The sequence below is a fragment of the Ovis canadensis genome, chromosome 3, assembly GCF_042477335.2.
Source record: "Ovis canadensis isolate MfBH-ARS-UI-01 breed Bighorn chromosome 3, ARS-UI_OviCan_v2, whole genome shotgun sequence".
NCBI classification, from domain to species: domain Eukaryota; kingdom Metazoa; phylum Chordata; class Mammalia; order Artiodactyla; family Bovidae; genus Ovis; species Ovis canadensis.
Window position 1 is genome coordinate 205401877 of NC_091247.1, and position 22300 is coordinate 205424176.

A 22300-nucleotide genomic window follows, 5' to 3' on the forward strand; every position below is an offset into this window, starting at 1 on the left:
TGATCCCAAGTGCCACAGCCAAGACCTGGCACAGCCAAAACATCCCAACTACTCAAATCTATCAATTTCCCCAATAAACACACACAGCATTGTTTTAGAGCCATTTTATTGAGACAACTAAAAACAATTAGATGTTCAGAAGCAGTGTACAATAAAAGAGAAATCAAACTGTTACTTTATCATGTATTCCCTCTTCTTTATAACTAAAGCAAAAAAAAAAAAAAAAAACCCCAGCTTTCTGCTTTTAAGGGAAAAGTCAGAAAAATAGGCCAATATACTTTCCCTCTTCATAATAACATAAACAGCTACAAGAAATCTAATTGTAATAAGAGAAATTGGATGTTGGCTTACACATACTCATTAAAAAGACAACAGACCATCACATTATAAGAGCATAACCCCACCTGCCTTTAGCTGATACTCTTGTGTTCTCACTCATAGGTATCACCAAGTAGGTTAGTTCCAGCACTGGAGCTAATTCATATTCCTCATTATTTACTGCTCATGTCGCTGTAAGCAGAGAGTAACTCTGGAGGCTGACGCTTTTCTCTGCTTGTTTTAGTCCGTAAGTTGTGTACTGTCTGTGGCATTTGCCTGATGCTCAGGCCTTCACTTCGGGAGTTGAACTATAGATGGAATCTGAATTCTCTGAAGCAATTTCTTCTACAATTCAAAAACAGGAAGTCACATTAGTCGACTTAAGGAAGGAAAGAAGCCACTCTATATTTCTGTGAGATTAAGGAATGAATCAAAAGTTTTTCAAGCGTGCTGGTGAGGGGAAGCAGAAGAGAACAGTACACACGCCACGAGTGAGGAGCCCAGGCCACTAAGAAGCAATAAGACCTGACCACTTCCCAGCAAGCTCTTCCGCTCTAGGCGGGCTCTCTTTGGGGCTACATTTTCAGTGACTTCAACTGTCTAGTAGACACTGAATTAAAGTCAAATTTTTGAAGATCTGGCTCCCTTTTATTGATTTGAATTTAAATCAATATTATATTTGATCAGAGCACATTACAATTTATAATTCTATATTTGGGCAAGAGCACTTGGTGCTTAACAAGTGTTAAGTAAAAATTACAACTGCAACAGTCTATTTTAGCATCCTAAGTCAAACTCTAAGTTCTTTAAGAGTAACCATATCAGTCATCTCCATGCTACATCTCCGTGGCTAGTACCATGCAGTAGGTATTTAAAATGATTTATCCTTTATGTATTTATATGTATATATAAATATACATATATTTAAACTTTCAATTATTTAAGTATATGCTTACATTGAATAGATTTTGCCAATGAGTTAACTAATACTTCCTCCAGGACCCTACAGAAGTTAACTGTTAGTATTTACCTAGCTCCTCTTCCGCTGTCTCTGGAAAATTGATCTTGGGCTTTGCCAGCTCACCACTATCTTCTTCTATGAAAAGAAAAGCAATGATGATTACATGAATTACAACATCATGAGCAAGTTCTAGTATTTTAACAACTAAGAAGAGTACACCAAAACACCTTTTTTTAATAACTGTAATTCTAAAATAGTATATCTTTCAGATTCAGACTTTTAGATCCAAACTGTAACTACCTGGGATCAATAACAGCATTTTTATTAAAAACATGTCTACTTTACTAGTAAGGATCAATAAGTAGTAGTATTCAGAGATTAATGGATGATTTATTCATCAGGCTACTCTTTGCTTAAACCTTATTCTAAAGAAGATAGAAACAGAGACAGAATCAATAATGAAAAATGATACAAAATTATGAATAAAAATTCTTACCAGGAAGCACACATTTCCAAAGGCCATATGTTTTTCCTACCACAGTTTGCCATAGTCTCAATGTTCCATCTTCAGAACCACTGGCATAGAGTTCTCCATCAGGACTAAACCTCACACAGTGAATAGGACCAAAGTGTCCTTTGTAGGATTCTAAGAAAGAGAAGGGGTATTAGATAATTTAATACTTAAACAGGACATTAAGTATTGATACACTAGAGAAGATGTGAAATTCCTGAGGGCAAAGTCAAAGAATTAAAACTAAAGTCATTCTCATCATAAACAAAACAAAACAAAAAAACAAGACTTCATGTTCCAATAAAGATAAAGGAGACTTCCGTGATGGTCCAGTGCTTAAGAATCCTGCCCGCGAAAAGCAGAGGATATGAGTTTGATGCCTGGTCTGGGAAGATTCCACATGCAGCGGGGCAACTAAGCTGCATGTCTCAATTACTAAGCCAAAGCCCTAGGGCCCACAATCCACAACTACTGAGATTGTATTCTGCAAGGAGAGAGATCAGTATGAGAAGCCCAAGCACCGCAACCAGAGAAGAGCCCCTGTTTGTCACAACTAGGTGAAAAGGCTGCACACAGCACAGCCAAAAACAAATTTTAAAAAGACATCTAGAAATCTCTTAAACCAAAAAGAAAAAGAAAAAGAAAAAGAAAGGGAGGTAAATGACACCCCACCTTCAAGTCTACAGAAAGCAAGTCTAAAGTCTACCAATTCAATCCCCATTTTCAAATCCTAAACTCACTATTTACCAAGGAAGCAATTCTTACTATGACTACAGAGAACCACCAGATGGAGCTCTTTTACACACTCTGCCTCTCATACTCTCCTAGCAGACGAGCTGTAGTCCACTCGTCATTCGATCCGAGTATGAAGATAAAGGATCAATACCGATCCTATATAGAGTTTAATGAGAAAATGTACACATTAGTAGTGGTGGTGTTCTGTTTAAGGCATATCCTTATTTCCGAGCTTTTTTCACTTACTTTCTAACACCTCATCACCTTACCAGTTTTTGAAACTGTTTATTAGACCAATGTTCTTATTCTGTCTCCATGTCCTCTCAACTCAAAGACATTCATGCACAAGCTTCTCTCAGGGAATATCACAACTGTGATATCATGAATATAAAAAATTATCATAAGAGTAGAAAGAATTTGAGATTTTGAAATAAGAATGTCTGCGTCCAAGGTTCTATATTCACCAATTGCAACCTCAGATACCCAGCAAATAATTTCTCTTCTTCAGAGAATAAAACATGTGGCCAAACATTCTAAAACTTGAAAAGTGACATTAAATAAAAACAGGAAAGAATCTCTATTTAAGTCACTTAATATTCAACCAATAAATTATGAACACTGAACAATTAAAATAGATTCTATTTAGTGTATTCACTGAGGTTCCATTTACCCAACACAATCCATCAGTTTTCCCAAAGAAACAAAACAAAACTGTGTTTTATTCTCTGTGTACAATTCTAACAAGCTTAAATTCATTGGACTGTAAAGCAGGATAGCTAGAAACCAAGTGAGCGAAGTGAAGTCACTCAGTCGTGTCCGACTCTTTGCGACCCCTCTTTACCACGCTCCTCCATCCGTGGGATTTTCCAGGCAAGAGTACTGGAGTGGGTTGACATTTCCTTCTCCAGAGGATCTTCCCAACCCGGGGATCGAACCCGGGTCTCCTGCATTGTAGGCAGACGCTTTACCGACTGAACCACAAGGGAAGAACTAGAAACCAAGTAGGAGCTAAAAAAATTGGCTAACTGAGGTGTTAATCACTGAAACCTAACCTTTGATCAAGGTACCTATATAATCTTAAGAGAAAAAAAAAAAGACAACTTACCTAATTCTTCTCCACTATTATAATCATACTTATAAAGTTTAAAATCTTCACCACCTGCAACAAGAAATTCTTTCTCAGGATGAAGAGATGCAGAATTGATGGTTGCAGGAGCTTCAAAGGATTTAATTGGGTCCAAACTAGAAAAAAAATTAAATAATATTTATAAGTTTTAAATATTTCATAAATAATATGAGGAAATAATGTTACATTTAAAATGTTCCTAAATTCTAAAACTTAAGGAATAATACCATATCCATTTATTCAAACATACTGACATATGTGAGGAGGTCAGAGGAGCGTGGCAGGCTACAGTCCATAGGGTCGAAGAGAGTCAGACACGACGCAGTGACTGAACAACAAAGTGCTGCTAAAAAACAAACAGACAAACCCCTCTAGGTGTGGAAATAAGGGAACCCTTATACACTGCTGGTGGGAATGTAAGTTGGTACAGCCATTATGGAAAACAGTATGGAGGTTCCTCAAAAAGCTAAAAATACAGTTGCCATTATGATCCAGCAATCCCACTCCTGGGTATGTATCCACACAAAACTATAATTCAAAAAGATACAGGCTTCCCTATGTTCATAGCATCACTGTTTACAACAGCCAAGACTTGGAAAGTAAATGGTCACCGACAGGTGGATGGATAATGAAGATGTGGTACATAATATACTCAACCATAAAAATGAATAATGTCACTTGCAGCAACATAGGCGGAACTAGAGATTATTATGCTAAGTGAAGTAAGTCAGAAAGAGAAAGACAAATGCCGTAAGATATCACATATGTGGAACCTAAAAGATGACACATGATCTTATCTACAAAACAGACCCACAGACAGAATGGACTCGTGGTTGCCAAGGGGGGTGGGGGATGCGGTAGGGATAGAGTGGGAGTCTGGAGTTAGCAGATGCAAATTATTATATAGAGAATGGGTGAACTAGGCCCTACTGTAGAGCAGAGGGAAATATACTCAATATCCTGTGATAAATCTTTAATGGAAAAGACTATAAAAAAGAATGTATATGTATGACTGAATCACTTTGCTGTAAAGCAGAAATTAAATCTTATAAGTCAACTATAATTTTCAAAAGAGGAAAAACACCAAACAAAAACATATCTAAATAATATTAGGGGAAAAAAAAAAACAGAAGGCTACTATGCCCAAGTGAAATTCATACCCAAAATATACAGCCCATTCGATAGAGGGATATCCATTTTGTGCAGTGAATGCCTTCCTGGAAATGACTAGGTTGGTTAACGAAAACCGTATGGCTAATGTACTAGGATTCTTACTTTGAAAAAAAAAAAAAATTTAATTCTGCATTGTTTAATTTTTCCAGGACAAACATGCATTACTTGGTAAACAGAAGAAGTTTTTACAGCAAGCAATTAACTAATATAAAGGATTATTTGTACATTATTTTCAGCTGCTGAGAACTTTCAACTTTCTGCAAAGGAAAAAGCTTTAATGCTGTGAAATATGAAACTGCTCAAAATGGCTCAGTTTTTAACTATCAGGCTATAAGATAGTAACTAAATCTGAGACTATAGCCACGTAATAAAAATCCATGCATAACAGCAACTTCCCTTGAACATCAATGAGTTTGGGCATCGGCTAACCCTTTTCCAAGCTAACCATAAAAATCCTGAAAGGCTTCCAACACAAAACATTAGAGCATTTCAGCTCGGAAATGCTGCCATCCTACTCCCATCATCACACACTACAAAGCATGAAAATGAAAGTCATGACTTACGCAGGATCACTGAATAGCAACTTTCTGGCTTAAATGGCAGAATATTTAATAGGCCAGCAAACCTCCACCACTACCATTTCAGGCAAGGTTCTACAGCAGGGCTGCACGCTGCCCAAGTTCAGAAGCAACCAATGAACTCAGTTGCACAATTTAATGGTTTGGGGCAATAACATTCCATTATCAATTCACTGTGTGTGTGTGTGTGTATGTGTGTGTGTGTGAACTCTCTAGCATTCTTAATTGCTCATCTCCATCTTGATTGTCTTCTCATTTCTTCAGCCATTCAATGAAGCTCAGCTCTGCAAGTGGCCCTTTACAGAGAAAAGATCAGGACTGCTGGTCAGAATATAATGTGGTACATTCTTTATTGAAATCAAATATGTGGTATGTACACTAAGAACTTTAAACACATGCCTACCCTCTGTTTTGTTTGCTTAAACTAGTTTATTCAGGGGTTCCATTTTTACTTCTCAATAGATTTTCTGTATTTCTCACATGCTTCTTCACCCATCAGTTCATTTAATTCTGAAGAGCTACTCAGTGTGGCCATCATCTTCATTAACAAGATCTGTTGACAAGTCCTGGCTTTTCTGCAAGAGCTTCACTAATTTCACTTACTTCTCCTGAGAGAGGAGAACAGAGCTCACTAGTAGTTTTCACACTTTCCAAAGCACCTGCTCATCTTGTCTGTTCAACCTTGTTCCAACTTCAGGCAGACTAAACATCTCCCGAAGATTCCGGTGAAAAATTGTTGATCCCTATTCAAACACCATGTTCTGTTGTTATCCCCTCCTGTTTCTCTGTGATTTTACCCACCCGAGAGCAGTGCAGCATGTGGAAGGCACCTGTCCAGGGCCGGGATGGGCAGGCAGGGGAAGGTGACAAAGCTGCACGCAGGCTGCAGACTGCGCCAGCCATGACACTCCTGACCTCTGAACTGACAACTCTACTGACAGGGTTCTCTTGTGAAGAAACATGCAAGAGATGCGATCATAAATCTCACTTCAGAGTTAAAACAGGGGAACTCATGTGTGACATGGTAGACTCTATAATGCCTCCCTGGTGGTTCAGATGGTAAAGAATCCGACTGCAACGTGGGAGACCAGGGTTTGATTCCTGGGCTGGGAAGATCCCCTGGAGAAGGGAACAGCTACCCACTCCAGTATTCTGGCCTGGAGAATTCCATGGACTATATAGTCCATGGGGTTGCAAAGAGTCGGACACGACTGAGTGACTCTCTCACTCACTCAGACTCTATAATAATACACCTAGTAAAAATGTTTCCAAAGAATTTTAATGGCTAAGAATATCTTAGAATAAAAAAATGAAAATTATACTTACTAGGATCCTTATAACTAAAGAAAAAAACACATACAAACACACACACAGCCCTCAAAGAAAAAAAGACTAGCAAAAGACACAGCTACCAGTAACTTTCTGGTTCTATGGCTATAGGATTATACCCAAGTTTTTTAAAGTTTTATTTTCTAAATTTCCAACATAAGCATTTAATATATTTATAATCATAAAATTAAGTCTGCTTTTAAAGAATTCATTAAATCTATGCCCTACTTGGAAACAGAAAGAAAAATCACTAATTTTTCTGAAATTTTAAAGTGAAATGGCAGAATCAAGATCACAGAGGTTTTAGAGTAATGAACAATATAAATTACAGCATCAGTCTAGGGATCTTCAAAGAAAAATATACATTAAAAATTGTTAAATTTTACCAATAAATGTCCCAAACACCTGGAAATTAATCTGATTAATTCTTCTGATTAAAGTCTACCAAATTTTCAAAAAACTCACTATTATTAGGTATGGAAACAATCTTCTTCCATATTATATCATATAGGCCAAGATTTGCCTTTAAAATAATTAAATACCTTAGTACATGCCTTGCAAATGTTAAGTACACTAAACTGCCCCTTTGTTATCAGAAAAGATAATGAAGATACTTCTCAGACATACCTTACTGCACTATGGAAAGCAATAGATCGTCCATAAGTTATTACCAAAATCTCTCCCTCAGGAATGTATTCCATACTGCTAACGGACATATTAAAATTTAGAGATTTCACTTCCGTCATAGTAGCATGATCCCAAAGGCTGCATAAAAAAGAGAAGAAGGTAGTATTTACTCATGTAAGAAAAATATTTACAGCTTAAATTACACCCACAGATTAACCAATGAAAAAATAACCACAACTGTAGTAAAACAACCTCCACTCCAACTCACAAATTATAGATGATACTGAGAAATGTGGCTTTCGCACAAAACATCAAATTATTTGGTAGCTTGTTGGTAAAGTCAAACGAATACTTTAAATATATTTCCCAAATAATTATGCTATTAAGATCATCTCCTAATCTAATCAATTTCAGCACTGCTCTAAATAATGGTTCTTACACTCTAATACCCTATGGCCAGCCAGTCCACTCACCCAGGTTAAGAGCACCTGCTTATAAAGATGTCAATAGTTTTAATTAAGTCTTGTGAATCCCACTCTATGTTTATAACAGACAGCTCCAAAAATATGTGACCCAGATGCAGCCACAGTTGTAATGTTCAGACACAATTCTTCCTACATGATAATTACAGAAAACTTAACTATAAGCTCCAAGGTCAAACATGTTTTCAAACTTAAAATTATTAAAGAAAAATTACTCACCGAACAGTTTTATCATCTGCTGAAAGGATCTGTTTATCCTCACTGCACCACAAAGCCTTTTTAATACCAGAGGTGTGACCGCTGATTTCCTTAGGTTCTTCAGATAAGACAATTTAAAAGACAATTGTTAATACACCTGCTATGTCTGGGTAAAAGCAGATGTTGCAGGCAATACCATTCAATACAACTTTAACTTTGGGCAAACCACTTAACCTTTTGAAGGCTACATTTTTTCACTGGTAAACTGGGATTAACAATAGTTACTTATACCTCAGAGTTTAACAATCGAACATTTAAAGTTGCTCACCCCAAAGTTGCTCACCCCGCCCTGCACCATCACTTAAAAGAAAAAGTTACTACAGGTATCTTACATTAAACTCCCTGAAGCAACAATCTCTATCCCCAAAGTTTTGTGTGTGGGAATTTGGAGGCTGGCCAGTGGTGGACAGGTCCAAAGAGACCACACTAGACCAGTACTATGATCCCCGCTTACTCTTCGGCTACATGATGTTTGTGTGGATAGCAAGAACTGAATGCAAAACACAGACAGACCCTACTATCAGACACAGACGAAAACCATGCACACATTATCGCAGCCGTCCCCTGAAGTTTCTAATCTGGCGTCTGACGGGGAAACGCTCTTCTTACTAATGCAAGACAGTGGAAGAGTCACTTTCAAAAGGCAGCTTTGAGAAAGGGAAAAGACAAAAGCTATCTGCCTGAGCCTTCAACTATCTTGCTGAATCAGAAGGTACACTGATTTGGTGAGGTCAGAGTAGTCTGCTATGTTTCAGCATAAAGTTATTAATTCCCAGGTACCAAAGGAGAATAAACATAAACGCAGTTTGTTTCCTCACCTTAGAAATACCTTTAGAAAAGGTATCTCGAGGATAACTGCTTAACTTCCAATGTAGCTTTCACTTTGTTATAAGCCTCTAAAGCTTACTGACTTACGAATAAACTGTGCCCACAACATAAAATTTAAGAACCCAATTAATATATAATAAATAAAACTTTTTCTCATATTTTGGTAGCTTTTAAAATATGCAGCATGTGACTAGGAAAGCACTGAAATACTGCAAAATGGAGGTGAAGATCTGGACTAGGGAAGAAAATGTATCTCCTACAACTTCTGTGCACTGAGAGAATTTATAGAGGAAATGACAGATTTCACCATCCAATTATTAAAAATGTGTATAACACAAACCTTACTAACAAAATGTAAAAGCAAATGACAAATGAGAATAAATTTTAAAACCAGTAATAGAATGAACAGGTGCTTATTAGTCCACAAAAGTAAATTAAAATGGTATTCGACTATTTTCACCTCATGAATTATTTTTCAAGTTCACATTAATAAGAATTTTTCTATTAATCTGGCAAAGATAAAGCCAGTTATCAGTGTTTGCTAGAACAGGCTGGCTATATAGGTACATTTTTATACTTCACTGGTGGCCTCTTTGGTAGTATCTATTAATGGCTTCCAAATATATCTCCTTTTTGTCCCAACAATTCTATTTCTATGTAGATATGCTACAGAAACAATTGTGAAATATCTGCAACTATAAGGATGTTTAGCATAACACTGCTTTTAATCTTGAAAATTTGTAAATAGCCCAAGTAGGCCATAACAGGAGATTGGTTAGTTTGCCTATCCATAGAATGGAAAAGTCATACAGTCAATAGAAAGAATGAACAGAGTATTCAAAGACATGAAAAAATTACCACAGATTTTAAACATTCATCTGAATAGCTGATATACCCATGTGGTTCAAAAATCTAAGTATGTATATTTACATTGAAAATTCTTACCCTTCTCACCTTCTACAGATAATAACCACTCCTTCTAACCAAAAGGTAGTTAACACTGTTATGTACCTTTTAAGACTTAGTGTCATAATAAACATTTATCAGGATAAACTTTTCTTTTTAATAGTGTAAAAAAAATCTATTAAAAAAAATCTGCAATAAAAAAGAAGACAGACTGGAAAAACATGAACCGAGAAAGAAAGTCATTAATTAATAATACTGGATGATGAGACTTTCCTGGTGGTCCAGTGGTCAAGCTTCCAATACAGGGGGTGTGGGTTTGATCCCTGGTCAGGGAATAAAAGATGCCACATGATGGGGGTGGGGGACGGACTGGGTGGTGGATTAAAATTTTTCTTTGTGACTACATTTTCCTAATTTGAGTACTGAACATGAATTCCTTTAATCAGGAAAAGTTATTTAAATTAAAAGAAAACAAAACCACAAATACATATGAATTAAAATTACCTGCTTCAGGTTTGTTCAAGTCATATATGCGTAACAGTTTATCCTGTCCCCCGGTTAACAAGTAATTACTATCCTGAAAACACATACAAGTAGACAGGTATTAGATTAACTACTTTAATAGTTATATCTCTTTGCAGCTTCAATACTACATAAAATGCAAATAAAGCTCACAGATATCACAAAGAGATGCACACAGATCAATTATTCCTGAGAAAATACTATAGAGCATTTATCTTTCTCATAATTGCCAAATCCTGTAAGCTTCCCAGTTCAAATGTCACACCACCAACCACATGGCTTCTCTCAGTTGGCTCTGATCCCGCTGCCTACTGAGCAGTATGACTGTGACGATCTCAAATTTATCTTCTCCCTTCTAAGTCACTGGGAAACATTACTTGGGTTTTTTAGATGTTTGTTGCTACTGTTGATACAAGAGTTCCAGGGTTCTTAAAAATCTCATAGGATCAACCAAGAAAAAATACAGTTGACTTAAACAACTCAGGGATTAAGGCACCACCCTCCACACAGTGGAAGATCCACGTTATCAGTTACAGTCAGTCCTCTATATATGTGGTTCCCCCCCAACACTCAGTTCCTCCACGTCCAAAGATTCAACCAACTGTGGACTGTGTAACACTGCAGTATTTACCACTGAAGAAAATTCATGTTAAGTGGACCCTACAGTTCAAACTGTTTTATTCAAGAGTCAACTGTAAAGGTGTATAGTTTAATCTAAAGTCAAATCAAATGTAATCAGCGTATACAAAATACTCCCCCACAAAACCAAACAGGAACTAAATACAAGCCAATCAGATTTAAAACCACAGAGATATTCTATAATAACAGCAATTTAACTCCCTAAAACAAATTCTACTTTCTAATACCTGCGTAAAATCCACCGTCTTCACAATGTGTTTATGAGCCAGGGTCATCAGTTCATCTCCTGAGACAGCATCCCATACTTTGCTAAAAGTAAAACATAAAAAAGTAAAAGACAAACATATGGTAATTTTGATAATTAGTTACCAAATAAGGTATTTGAGATGTTATATAAATGTATTATAAGGTAAAAATGATACAGCAATATAATTTTGACAATGGAAAAGATCAAATTTAAGTAAATAAGATCCATGAACCATAAATCCTTACTTTCCTTTTAGCCTGTAGCCATAATATTCTTATAACACGACTGCAAACATTTTAATAAATTCAGTTTCACCTTTCCAATTTTTTTCATCTATATTCTCATATACACAAGAAACAAGAGATGAAAAACAATAAATACTTTAAAATTTTTTACAGGAAAAAGAGATTACATAAAATTTTAAATCAAGACGGTAGAGAAAAAAATACTCTCCCATCTCTACCTCAAAGTTGACTTAATTTTCAAATCCTAGTCCAATTAACCTCCACACAAAGTATCAGCCTTTGATTACATAATGCTAATGTTGATGATTTTAATTATAAGTTTTCAAATCTCTCAATTATAGGTTTTCCAACAAACCCATCCCAACCCAAAGTATATGTGTGATTGTGTGTCTATACACACATATGTACGTATGTGTATGCTGGGGGATAATGATTAAATAATAGTTCAAAGAAATACTGTTAAGAAGTTCTCCCAAATAAAAAAGCTTGAACAATAAAGAAGAAAAAACTCATTTTAGATCAGAAGAGGTGAATGAAAAATAAACAAAACCTTCCACACGGGAAAAAGAAATTGTTATGAGGAACAAGCTATGCTCCATAATAATTATTCTAATAATTCCATTCTAATGTAATTGACATTTATTTTTAGGAATAAAGTGAACAATGAAACAGAGAAAACAAAAGAAAAACAGAGAAAGCAAGGAGTATTTTTTTCTTCACTCATTAAACACAGAATAAACGTATCAAGTATGTTACTCAAGACTCAAAAGGGAGACAAAAGGGAGGAAAAAAAAAAAAAAGACCCCAAAGTTCTTTCTTCAGTAGTGTTAGCTTTAGCTGAGGCGGGGGGGGGGGGGGGGATATATATATATATGTATATATACAATAATATGTTTAAGAAATATAATTAAGGGACTTCCCTGGTGGCCCAATGGTTAAGAATCTGCCTGGCAATGCAGGTGACATGAACTCCACCCCGGTCAGGGAATTAAGATCCCAAAAGGCGGGGAGCAACTAAGTCAGAGAGCCACAATGAAAGACACTGCATGACATAATGAAGGTCCGGAGTGCCTCAACTAGGACCCAGACCAACGCAGTCAAATAAATTTAAAAAATAAATAGATAAAATAAAATACAAACACACACGGCTATAGAGACACAAACAAAAATCACACCACCATTTATGTCAGGAAGTCCAGAAAATCTAAGCATCAAAACCAGTAGCCTTAAAGAGCATGGAGAAACACACCAGGGGAAAAATGGAAACATTGTAGAGAAGTGTAACAGTATGCTCAGAGAGACAATGTCAACTGTGAGTGGCATTGCTACTAAACTCTCAAAGACTAATTTCTCTTTGCACAGGAAACCTATTCCACCCTCTCCCATTTCCAATTCAACTCCCTGGTCCAACCCTACTTTCCCTACTTTGCATTATTTCTCTGAATCTAGTCACATCAGATTATAAACAATCCCTCACACAAGCCATGGCTCCTCTGTCTTTGCTCATAGCGTTTTACTTAGTCTGTATTTTTATAATCTTAGGCTTCCCTGGTGGTTCAGTGGTAATGAAGCCGCTTGCCAATGCAGGAGACGAGGGCTCAATCCCTGGGTCAGAAAGGCCACTCCAGTATTCTTGCCTGGGAAATCCCATGGACAAAGGGATTGCAACAAGAGTTGGACACGACTTAGCGACTGAGCTACAACAACAAACTTTACATTCTCAGCTATCACAGTTCTACTCATCCTCAGGGTTTATCACTAATGCTATTTTTTCACTAAACTTTCTATTTTTCTCACTTCTGCCAACCATTCCTTCCTGTTCTTCCACAGAACTCAGCTTATACTGTTTAATTTTACTTTACTTTTAGTTTTGTCCACATGTTTACGCTTAATCACAGGGAAATCGGTGAAGAGTTCACACAGATTAGACTGCTATAATAATAGAAGGTATCATAGGGCTTCCGAGGTGGCTCAGACGGTAAAGAATCCACCTGCAACGCAGGAGACCTAGGTTCAATCCCTGGGTCGGGAAGATCTCCTGGAGAAGGTTCTGGCAACCCACTCCAGTATTCTTGCCTGGAGAATCCCCAGGGACAGAGGAATCTGGCAGGCTATAGTCCATGGGGTCGCAAAGAGTTGGACATGACTGAGCGACTAAGCACATCAAAAGTGAAGAAAATATCAAATATATTTGAAATCTCTATCCTATTCACATACTCTCGAGTCTCAAAGAAACTCTGGGTGATGTCCTTAGAGATACTAATTTCAAGGATATTCAATCATCTTCCCCAAACTCCCCAAAATCTAATTTCAAGGATATTCAATCATCTTCCCCAAACTCCCCAAAATCTAATTATTCTGCTTAGATCATGTCCATTCGTTGTTGCAGAGGCAAGAACTGGAGCGACTGCACTAGCACCATCCAGAGGGCCAATATATCTACACTCGCTTTCCTCCCACTTAGATACACTAGTAAAATCGAGTGCCACCCTCTCCAATAGAACATGTTCTAGTCACTTGTACTAACTTTGGCACATTTCGATTATTCCCAATAAGAGTCCTAAAAACAGCTTAGAATCCTAAAAGGAATCTGGAATAACCTAAACTCCAGGAAAGAAACGGTTATAACTAGCTGGCTACAGGGATCAAATCAAAGCAGGGGAAAGGACATCCTCCATAGAGCTCCCTGAGAGAAATGGCAGGAAGGGTCCATTAAGGAAGATGGTTAATGAAACATCACTAACAATACCCTCTCAACAGCTAATCCTGTAGCATTCATTTCTGTACAACTTAAGATGTACCTGCCATCTCCCTAAACTAGTGATACCTCTTATGTCCTCAGTTTTTTGCATATGATCAATGCTATCTGTTCAATACTTTTCATATTCTGAGAAGGGAGTTACCAGTCTCAAAAGAGGGGCTGCTTAACATATTTCTTTAAGGCCTTAACAAAAAATTAAGCTATTTCGGGAAAATGACTGCCTGTCTTAACATGATGGCCAAGCCATCAAAAAGGAGACACAAGCACCTTTGATTTATTGAGAACCTTACTCAGAGAAAATTTAGCTCTTCCTACTGGCTTTTTACAAGAGGAAAAAAAAAAGAAGAGGATCAGGAGATGTGGTGGTAACATTAGCTCTATGAGTTAAAAGACGAATTAAAAGATATAAAGAGAATGGTGTTTCAGGGATAGTTTCAGCTGACTTGCCTGTCCAAATTACTTCAAGACAACATTCCAAACTGACTCACGGACCAGCCCTGCTGAATATACTTTGTCTATAAGAAAAACGGACAAAATTCTCCTTTAGATAAACATGACACCTAAAATTACACTAAGGAGCTCTTCTTTATTGGGTCAAGTTCCGTAACAGCAGAGCCCATACAGGTCATTAAATGAGAAGAAAGGATGCACACATCCCCACACTTCACAGACAGACATACAGCAAATGAGGGTTAAGTCTCAGTTCCCACTAACCAAGCACCTGCTATGCAACACAAGGCTAGATTCAGGCATGTAAGTGAAAAAAATCTCTCTGATTTGCCCCCAAACCACGCTTGGCTTACATTCATTTGACAAATATGAAACAAGAGATTTAAGAAACATCTCATGATCAAATGGAAAATACAAAGTACGGCTAGCACATGAACTCAGGCCTTGTTATTTAGTTGCGAAGTTGTGTCTGACTCTTTTGCAACCCCATGGACTGTAACCTACCAGGATCCTCTGTCCATGGGATTTCCCAGGTACGAATACTGGAGTGGGTAGCCATTTCCTTCTCCAGGGGATCTTCCTGACCCTGGGATGGAATCTACGTCTCCTGCACTGGCAGGCAGGTTCCACTAAGTCACTAGGGAAGCCTGAATTCAGGCCTGCTTAATGCAAATGCTTACATCTTTCCCACTACATCATGGCATCTGAAAGCTTGAACCGAGAGGGAAAAAACCCAAAAGTATTCCCTCTTGCTCTTTAGATCTACTAGAACTTCCTTGCATGAAACCCAAAGGTTTCTTGGCTTTAGCCACAGATGTTCCAAAAGAACACATGACTTTGGTCTATTGGGGTGGTAGCTATCAGTGTTATCTTACACATGTTAACATTTACATAGCTACTAGACTTCAGGTAATATTCTAAATATAAACATATCAACTCATTTAATATTCACGACGAATGAAAGTTGCTCAGTTGTGTCTGACTCTTTGCGATCCCATGGACTACACAGTCCATGAAATTCTCCAGGCCAGAACACTTGAGTGAGTAGTCTTTCCCTTCCCCAGGGGATCTTCCCAATCCAGGGACTGAACCCAGGTTTCCCACATTGCGAGCAGATTCTTTACCAGCTGAGCCACAAGGGAAGTCCATTCATGACGAGAGGTAGGCACTATTGCTATTCTCACTTTTATAGATGATGAAACTGCGAAAAAGAGAGGTTAAATAAAGTTCACAAGATCACAGAGCTACTAAAGGATGGAGCCAGGGTTCAAACACAATCTGGCCCCAGCATTCATGTTTTTAATAACCCCGTGTAAACACAGACACTAAGACCTGAAATGTTAAGAAAGCCCCAAAACAACACTGAATACCTATACAGAGAAACGTCCTCAAATGTATGACTTGGGTTATTAATGCTGTTAGTGACCTAAAAACAAAGATAACTGTGCTTCTAGCAGCAAGATAAAATCCTGACTATTCTTTTCAGAGCTCTGTTAAATATTTAAAGTGCCATATTTTTCACACCTTTTTCTCTCTCCATTTCAGAGTAATTATCACATGAGCAGTAATTTCTATCTAATGCACTTCGTTTCTTTTCCTAAGGGCTGGCATTACAATTTGCAAATGTACATCAGGTCTTCATAGATTTTACAGAGATGGGTATCATTCCTAACAAGCTTCTGTACAAGCCTCAGATCAGAGCAAGACTGTCCATCAGGCAAGACAGAGCATTTTGCTCATGTCATTAGCACTCATGTTTGAGCCAGATAACACATAACTGAGATTAACAGAAACGAATCTCTCCAGAAATGCAATTTAAAAGATCATCTATTTTAATGCTAATGTCTGTAGTGTCTAAGACTTTGTTACATTTTACCTAATCAAATTTAAAATATCACTTTATTAACTATTAACTTAGCAAACCGAGGACCTAGTTTCAATAATGACATTTTAAAAATCCACCTAACAAATATCTGAAATCTCCTGGAGAAGGAAATGGCAACCCACTCCAGTATTCTTGTCTGGAGAATTCCATGGACAGGAGAACCTGGCAGGCTACAGTCCCTGGGGTCGCAGAGTTGTTAATTCCAGTTTTCTATCTCTGTTATGAAACCAAAGACATTCTCTCCCAGTGACAATGTTCCTAATGGACTCAGCAAAAAATAAACTTTGGAGAAATCGAAGGGGAAAAAAATAGGTTGAACTCATAGGAGACACATGTCCCAGAAACAAAACCAAGATCTGTAATTCATCCATTCTTAGTCCTTCTGTTTCAGAAACTTCCTTAAGTTATTTGTTTGACAAAGTGCTGAACAAGCCAGGTATACAAAAAAATATAAGCCATGGCCCATGGCCTCAAGAAGCAACAAGTAAGTCAATAAGTACTATAAGAGGCAGAAGTTTTAACACAGCCAACAGTGTGAGTAAAAAGAGGGAACGGACACCCTCACCTTCCTGCTGCTGCTGCTAAGTCACTTCAGTCGTGTCCGACTCTGTGCGACCCCACAGACGGCAGCCCACCAGGCTCCCCTGTCCCTGGGATTCTCCAGGCAAGAACATTGGAGTAGTTTGCGATTTCCTTCTCCAATGCATGAAGTGAAAAGTGAAAGTGAAGTCATTCAGTCGCGCCCAACTCTTAGTGACCCCATGGACTGCAGCCTACCAGGCTCCTTCGTCCATGGGATTTTCCAGGCAAGAGTACTGGAGTGGGTTGCCATTGCCTTCTCCACCCTCACCTTCCAGTCCTCCACAAATCTTCCTTGTATGAGAAGCACTTTTACTTCCTATTTTTCACATCCCATAATTAACAAAGGAGTCTGTCACATTATAAGCATGCATGCCGACCTCTAAACCAACATTTGACATTAAAGGATTTACATAAAACCAAGCAGTTCCTTATTTTATCAGAATTGCATAGACTCACAATAGGGCAGAGCACAAACCCTTACAATGGTTATGCATAAACATAACAACATCTATTCTTTGAAGGCAAAGAAAAAAGTTCAAACTGACATTTTAATTTTTCTTACTGATCTATCATCTCAAATTTAATCCCACATCAGCATGGGATTGTATCTCCCTCTGTTTATTTAAAAATTCTATTAAAAAAAAATCATGTATTGTAAAACTCACTCCACGGCACAGAGCTCTACAAGTTTCAACAAATACAGTCATGTATGCACCACCTCAATCAATCTGCCTTTATTTTTCATAATAAACCTAGTATGTTTAATTTGCTTAATACAAAGGCACAACAAACACATTCACAATTGCTCTTTAGTGTAAAATTCTGTTTAAAAAAACCAATTTTTAAAAACCTCTTTCACTCTCAAGACTCTCAACTCTAACAGTCTACACATGTACAATAACCCTTGACATTGCCTTCCTTTAAACATTTAAGTGTCTGCTAAGTCATAAACATTAGGAAGTAGAGGTACCAAGGTTATGTAGGACATGACACACATGAGCAGACAGGAAAGTGGGTCATTGGCAAGTCAGCTTAATAATATATGCAAAGCCAAAAATCAGAGTAAGTAAGGTCCATTCTGGCAACAATGAGTATAACCAGACTGTGGGGCACGGGGTGTGCAGGGCAGATGATGATGGTGAACTAGGATGGGCCAAAGTGTAAAGAGGCAACAACTGAAATTTAACCTTTAGGCCGATGATTAAAGGCTGCACATCAGAATCACCTAGAAGAACTTCTAGCAAGGAAATAAACTGTTGTTGGGGACTTTACAGCCCCCCCACCCCCACCCAGACCCACACTTATATGAGTATTTTAAAAGCTTCTAATAATGTATGCCCAAGGTCATGGATCTCTGACAAACCAGAGTTAAGACAGGAAAAGCATTAGCTAGAGAAGTGACCTGATATTTGTGTTCAGGAAAACTGATAGCACCAGGGAGGATGAACAGATGAGAAACGACTAGTGGTAGGGACCTGAACTAAGATGGCAGTGGCATAAGAAATAACGGCATCAGCAGACATTCTGCTAGTGCAGTCAACAAAGATGACGATAATCTAGATGCAAGGGGAAAAATCAACAATTTAGATTTCACCCCTACACAAAATGAAGTCATTTGAGTCTCTGTGAACAGTCTGAGAACCATTTAAGAGAAAGAAGCAAGTAGGATCAGGCTGGAATTCTGGTGCGATCAAACACGGGGTGTTCCATATGGTAGGCAGTAAGAATTTCACGAGTAACCTTTAACGACGTTTTGATCATTTCAGAGCACAATCCACAGAGAACTCCGAAGGTGGCCATTTCTGGCTGCACTTACGCTGTGAAATCTGCAGCGGCTGTCGCTGCCTTGGTGGCATCTTTATTCAATGTTGCGCCCCAAACGGCACCCTTATGACCCAAAAATGTTCCAATCCAGTCTCCTGTATCTCCCTGGCGAAGCATAGGCTTACCATCTAAAAAATATTGAAGAAGACATGCGACTTAGAAGTTCGGAGGACTTAAAATCTAAGACTCAAACATAAAACGATCATATTGAAAAACAAAGTGGAAACTGTTTTTGTTGTCTGAACTATTCTCACTCACTGGGGTCACTAAGGATTGTTCAGAAATAAATTCAATGAGAAACCCAGCTGCACATTCTCTCTGGGAAGCATCTGTAACTAGGTGAAGATTGACCTGCGTCAAAACAATCTAGATTTGAGTCTTATTTTGGACAAACTTCTTAACACAAATCTCAGCTTCGATCACACACCCACACACACAGCTTCCACTTGAAAGATGGAAAACGGAAATGAAAAATTCCATACGAGAAGAGACTATTCAATAAGATAACAGGAATGCTAAGTCTTCGTAAAGTAAGGCCTGGCCTAGTTGCTGCATTCTGCCAAATCCTTGAGAGATATTTACACTGTTTGTTGGCCGGGACGTTTAGGCACGCGCACAGTTCAGCTTTTCCAAAAATAGCAATAAAGGTAAAACGAGAAGCCTTCTTTAGGGGCATTACTTAGCAAAGCCTCTCGGCGTCAGCTGCGGAAGTCCTAACAACTACTCCTCTCCCCATCAGCCCGCCGTGGGGCCCTAACCTCAAACGCTGCGAGAGCCGCAGTTCGTTCCGCAATGGGGATGCCAACCTCGTTCGCTTTCCGCCCGACCTCAGTCATCAGGGGCCCGACTAGCGGCCCCGCTCACCTTTGCAAGCGCTGATTAGAAAATAGCCATAAGGCGTGATGCCACTGAAGGCCAGATCCACCACAGGCCGCGTGTGGCCGGAGCAGGTGAGCGGCGTCTGCCTCATCGCCATGGCGGCGGCGAGCCGAGAGATCGCGCTGCAGAGCCGAGGGGTCGTCTAGTCTTTTCTCTCCTCTGTGGCAGCGCCTCCGGCTCTTCAAGGCCCCCGCCCCGACACTGACGCTGGGCCAAGGCACAGAAAAAGGCCAATCCGGTGGCCCCAAGGTCAGGAAGGGGTTAGGGACGGGTCAGGGAGTCCGCGACGGGAGACCGACCGCCGCCGAGGGAGGGAAAGGGAAGGAGGGAGAAGAGTAGGGGAAGGGGAGAAGCGGAGAACGGGCGGCCACGACCCGTACCGTCCACACCGGTACCGGCAGGAAGTGACGACACGAAAGACGCTGAGCGTCCGCCGGAAGTGACGAAGTAGCGGGAAGGCGGATTCGCCCCGCAGAAGCTGCATACAGGCGCGAAGACGGCAGCGCGCCGGCGCGAGAGCACGTACGGTGGACGCCTGACGCTGGCCCCCGCCTGTACGCACGGCTTCTGGCGGAGCTTTTGGCTCTGGTTCAAAGTGGGGGCGCGGATCTCTGAGCTCTCACTCCAGAACGGCAGTGGCCATGGAGTTTCTGGGCAGAGTTGCCAGGTGCGAAAGCGGGTACTGCTCACTTGAACCTGGCGGCCTCTGTGGGTTGTGCACCAAGCCGTTCAGGCGGTTGAACTGTGCTGGGTGTGTGAACATCTACCTCTAGTTGTTTCCGGCGATGACCCAAACCTGCAAACAGTAGGAACTTTTTTTCATTCCTAACAGTTATATAAGAAACCTCCTCCGGGATTGTCTCCAGGGCCCTTAAGTACGTTCCCCAGCCACGTAACATTTCTCCATTGCTAGTATTTTGAACGGGCTCTGTGACTTTAAGTGAAAGTGAAGTCGCTCAGTCGTGTTCGACTCTCGTTCGACCCCATGGACTGTAGCCTACCAGGCTCCTGTGTCATTTCCTTCGCCAGGGGATCTTCCCAACCCAGGGATCGAGCCCGGGTCTCCCACATTGTAGACAGACGCTTTACCGTCTGAGCCACCAGGGAAGTCCTGTGACTTTGAATACAATTAATTTCCAATTACTTTTTCTTTTGAGGCCTTCGAAGGACTCTAGAACAGTGGTCCTCAAATTCTTTGATGAAATACACCAGTAAAGCTTGAGTTCCCATTCCCAGTATACGGATAATAATTTGTAAGTTCAGTTCAGTTGCTCAGTCGTGTGTAACTCTTTCCAGCCCCATGGACTGCAGCACACCAGGCCTCCCTGTCCATCACCAACTCCCGGAGTTTACACAAACTCATGTCCATTGACTCGGTGATGCCATCCAACCATCTCATCCTCTGTCGTTCCCTTTTCCTCCTGCCTTCAATCTTTCCCATCATCAGGGCTTTTTTAATGAGTCAGTTCTTGACATCAGGTGGCCAAAGTATTGGAGTTTCAGCTTCAACATCAGTCCTTCCAATGAACACTTAGGACCGATCTCCTTTATGATGGACTGGTTGGATCTCCTTGAAGTTCAAGGAACTCTCAAGAGTCTTCTCCAACACCACAGTTCAAAAGCATCAATTCTTCAGCACTCAGCTTTCTTTATAGTCGATCTCTCACATCCATACATGACCACAGGAAAAACCATAGCCTTGACTAGGTGGACCTTTGTTGACAAAGTAATGTCTCTGCTTTTTAGTATGCTGTCTAGGTTAGTCATAACTTTCCTTCCAAGGAGTAAAGTGTCTTTTAATTTCATGGCTGCAATAACCATCTGCAGTGATTTTGGAGCCCAGAAAAATAAAATCTGCCACTGTTTCCACTGTTTCCCCATCTATTTGCCATGAAGTGATGGGACCAGGTGCCATGGTCTTAGTTTTCTGAATGTTGAGCTTTAAGCCAACTTTTTCACTCTCCTCTTTCACTTTCAGCAAGAGGCTCTTTAGTTCTTTTTCACTTTCTGCCATAAGGGTGGTGTCATCTGTGTATCTGAGGTTATTGATATTTCTCCCGGCAATCTTGATTCCAGCTTGTGCTTCATCCAGCCCAGTGTTTCTCATGATGTACTCTGCATGTAAGTTAAATAAGCAGAGTGACAATATACAGCCTTGACGTACTCCTTTTCCTATTTGGAACCAGTCTGTTGTTCCATGTCCAGTTCTAACTGTTGCTTCCTGCCCTGCATATAGATTTCTCAAGAGGCAGGTCAGGTGGTCTGGTATTCCCATGAAAGTTACATACATGTTAGTTCATAGGCAAAACTAGAAATGCTAGAATCTATAAACTAAGTATAATAGAAGCACTGGTGTTTTCTTCTGCAGGCTGCGCACTTTTATCCCTGCATGGTGTGACAAGGGTAACTTAAAGGATTGCTCATACAAAGTCTG

The 22300-nt window shown here is 39.4% G+C and overlaps 1 protein-coding gene and 2 non-coding genes across 4 annotated transcripts; all 3 read right to left on the reverse strand.

Annotated features, from left to right (window-relative positions):
* Nucleotides 1-89: 89 nt before the first annotated feature.
* Nucleotides 90-20647, reverse strand: STRAP (serine/threonine kinase receptor associated protein). Of its 2 annotated transcripts, none has more exons than XM_069585615.1 (10): nucleotides 19852-20647; nucleotides 18980-19115; nucleotides 11221-11302; nucleotides 10337-10409; nucleotides 8060-8156; nucleotides 7359-7496; nucleotides 3631-3767; nucleotides 1776-1925; nucleotides 1349-1414; nucleotides 90-663 (listed from the first exon to the last, which is right to left on the reverse strand). In XM_069585615.1, the coding sequence occupies exons 1-10, from the start codon at nucleotides 19961-19963 to the stop codon at nucleotides 602-604; spliced, it is 1053 nt and encodes a 350-aa protein (XP_069441716.1). In that variant the 5' UTR covers nucleotides 19964-20647; the 3' UTR covers nucleotides 90-601. The 2 variants fall into 2 exon arrangements, with proteins under 2 accessions (XP_069441716.1, XP_069441717.1); XM_069585616.1 differs by having other exon boundaries at nucleotides 1349-1411; nucleotides 19852-20304.
* Nucleotides 3440-3511, reverse strand: TRNAC-ACA (transfer RNA cysteine (anticodon ACA)). Its single transcript has one exon. It is a non-coding gene; the product is annotated as a tRNA-Cys (tRNA).
* LOC138438471 (small nucleolar RNA SNORA23) lies at nucleotides 8470-8653 on the reverse strand. The gene has a single exon (XR_011256398.1). It is a non-coding gene; the product is annotated as a small nucleolar RNA SNORA23 (small nucleolar RNA).
* Nucleotides 20648-22300: the final 1653 nt, after the last annotated feature.

What these genes read in the sequence shown, in the direction of transcription:
- STRAP (XM_069585615.1), bottom strand. Translation starts at nt 19,963, where the DNA reads ATGGCGATGAGGCAGACGCCGCTCACCTGCTCCGGCCACACGCGGCCT. An exon ending in AGACGGTGGATTTTACGCAG is followed by an intron (nt 10,410 to 11,220) that starts GTATTAGAAAGT and finishes ATGTGTTTTCAG; the next exon opens with GATAGTAATTACTTGTTAAC. An exon ending in GCAGATGATAAAACTGTTCG is followed by an intron (nt 7,497 to 8,059) that starts GTGAGTAATTTT and finishes TTTTTTATGCAG; the next exon opens with CCTTTGGGATCATGCTACTA.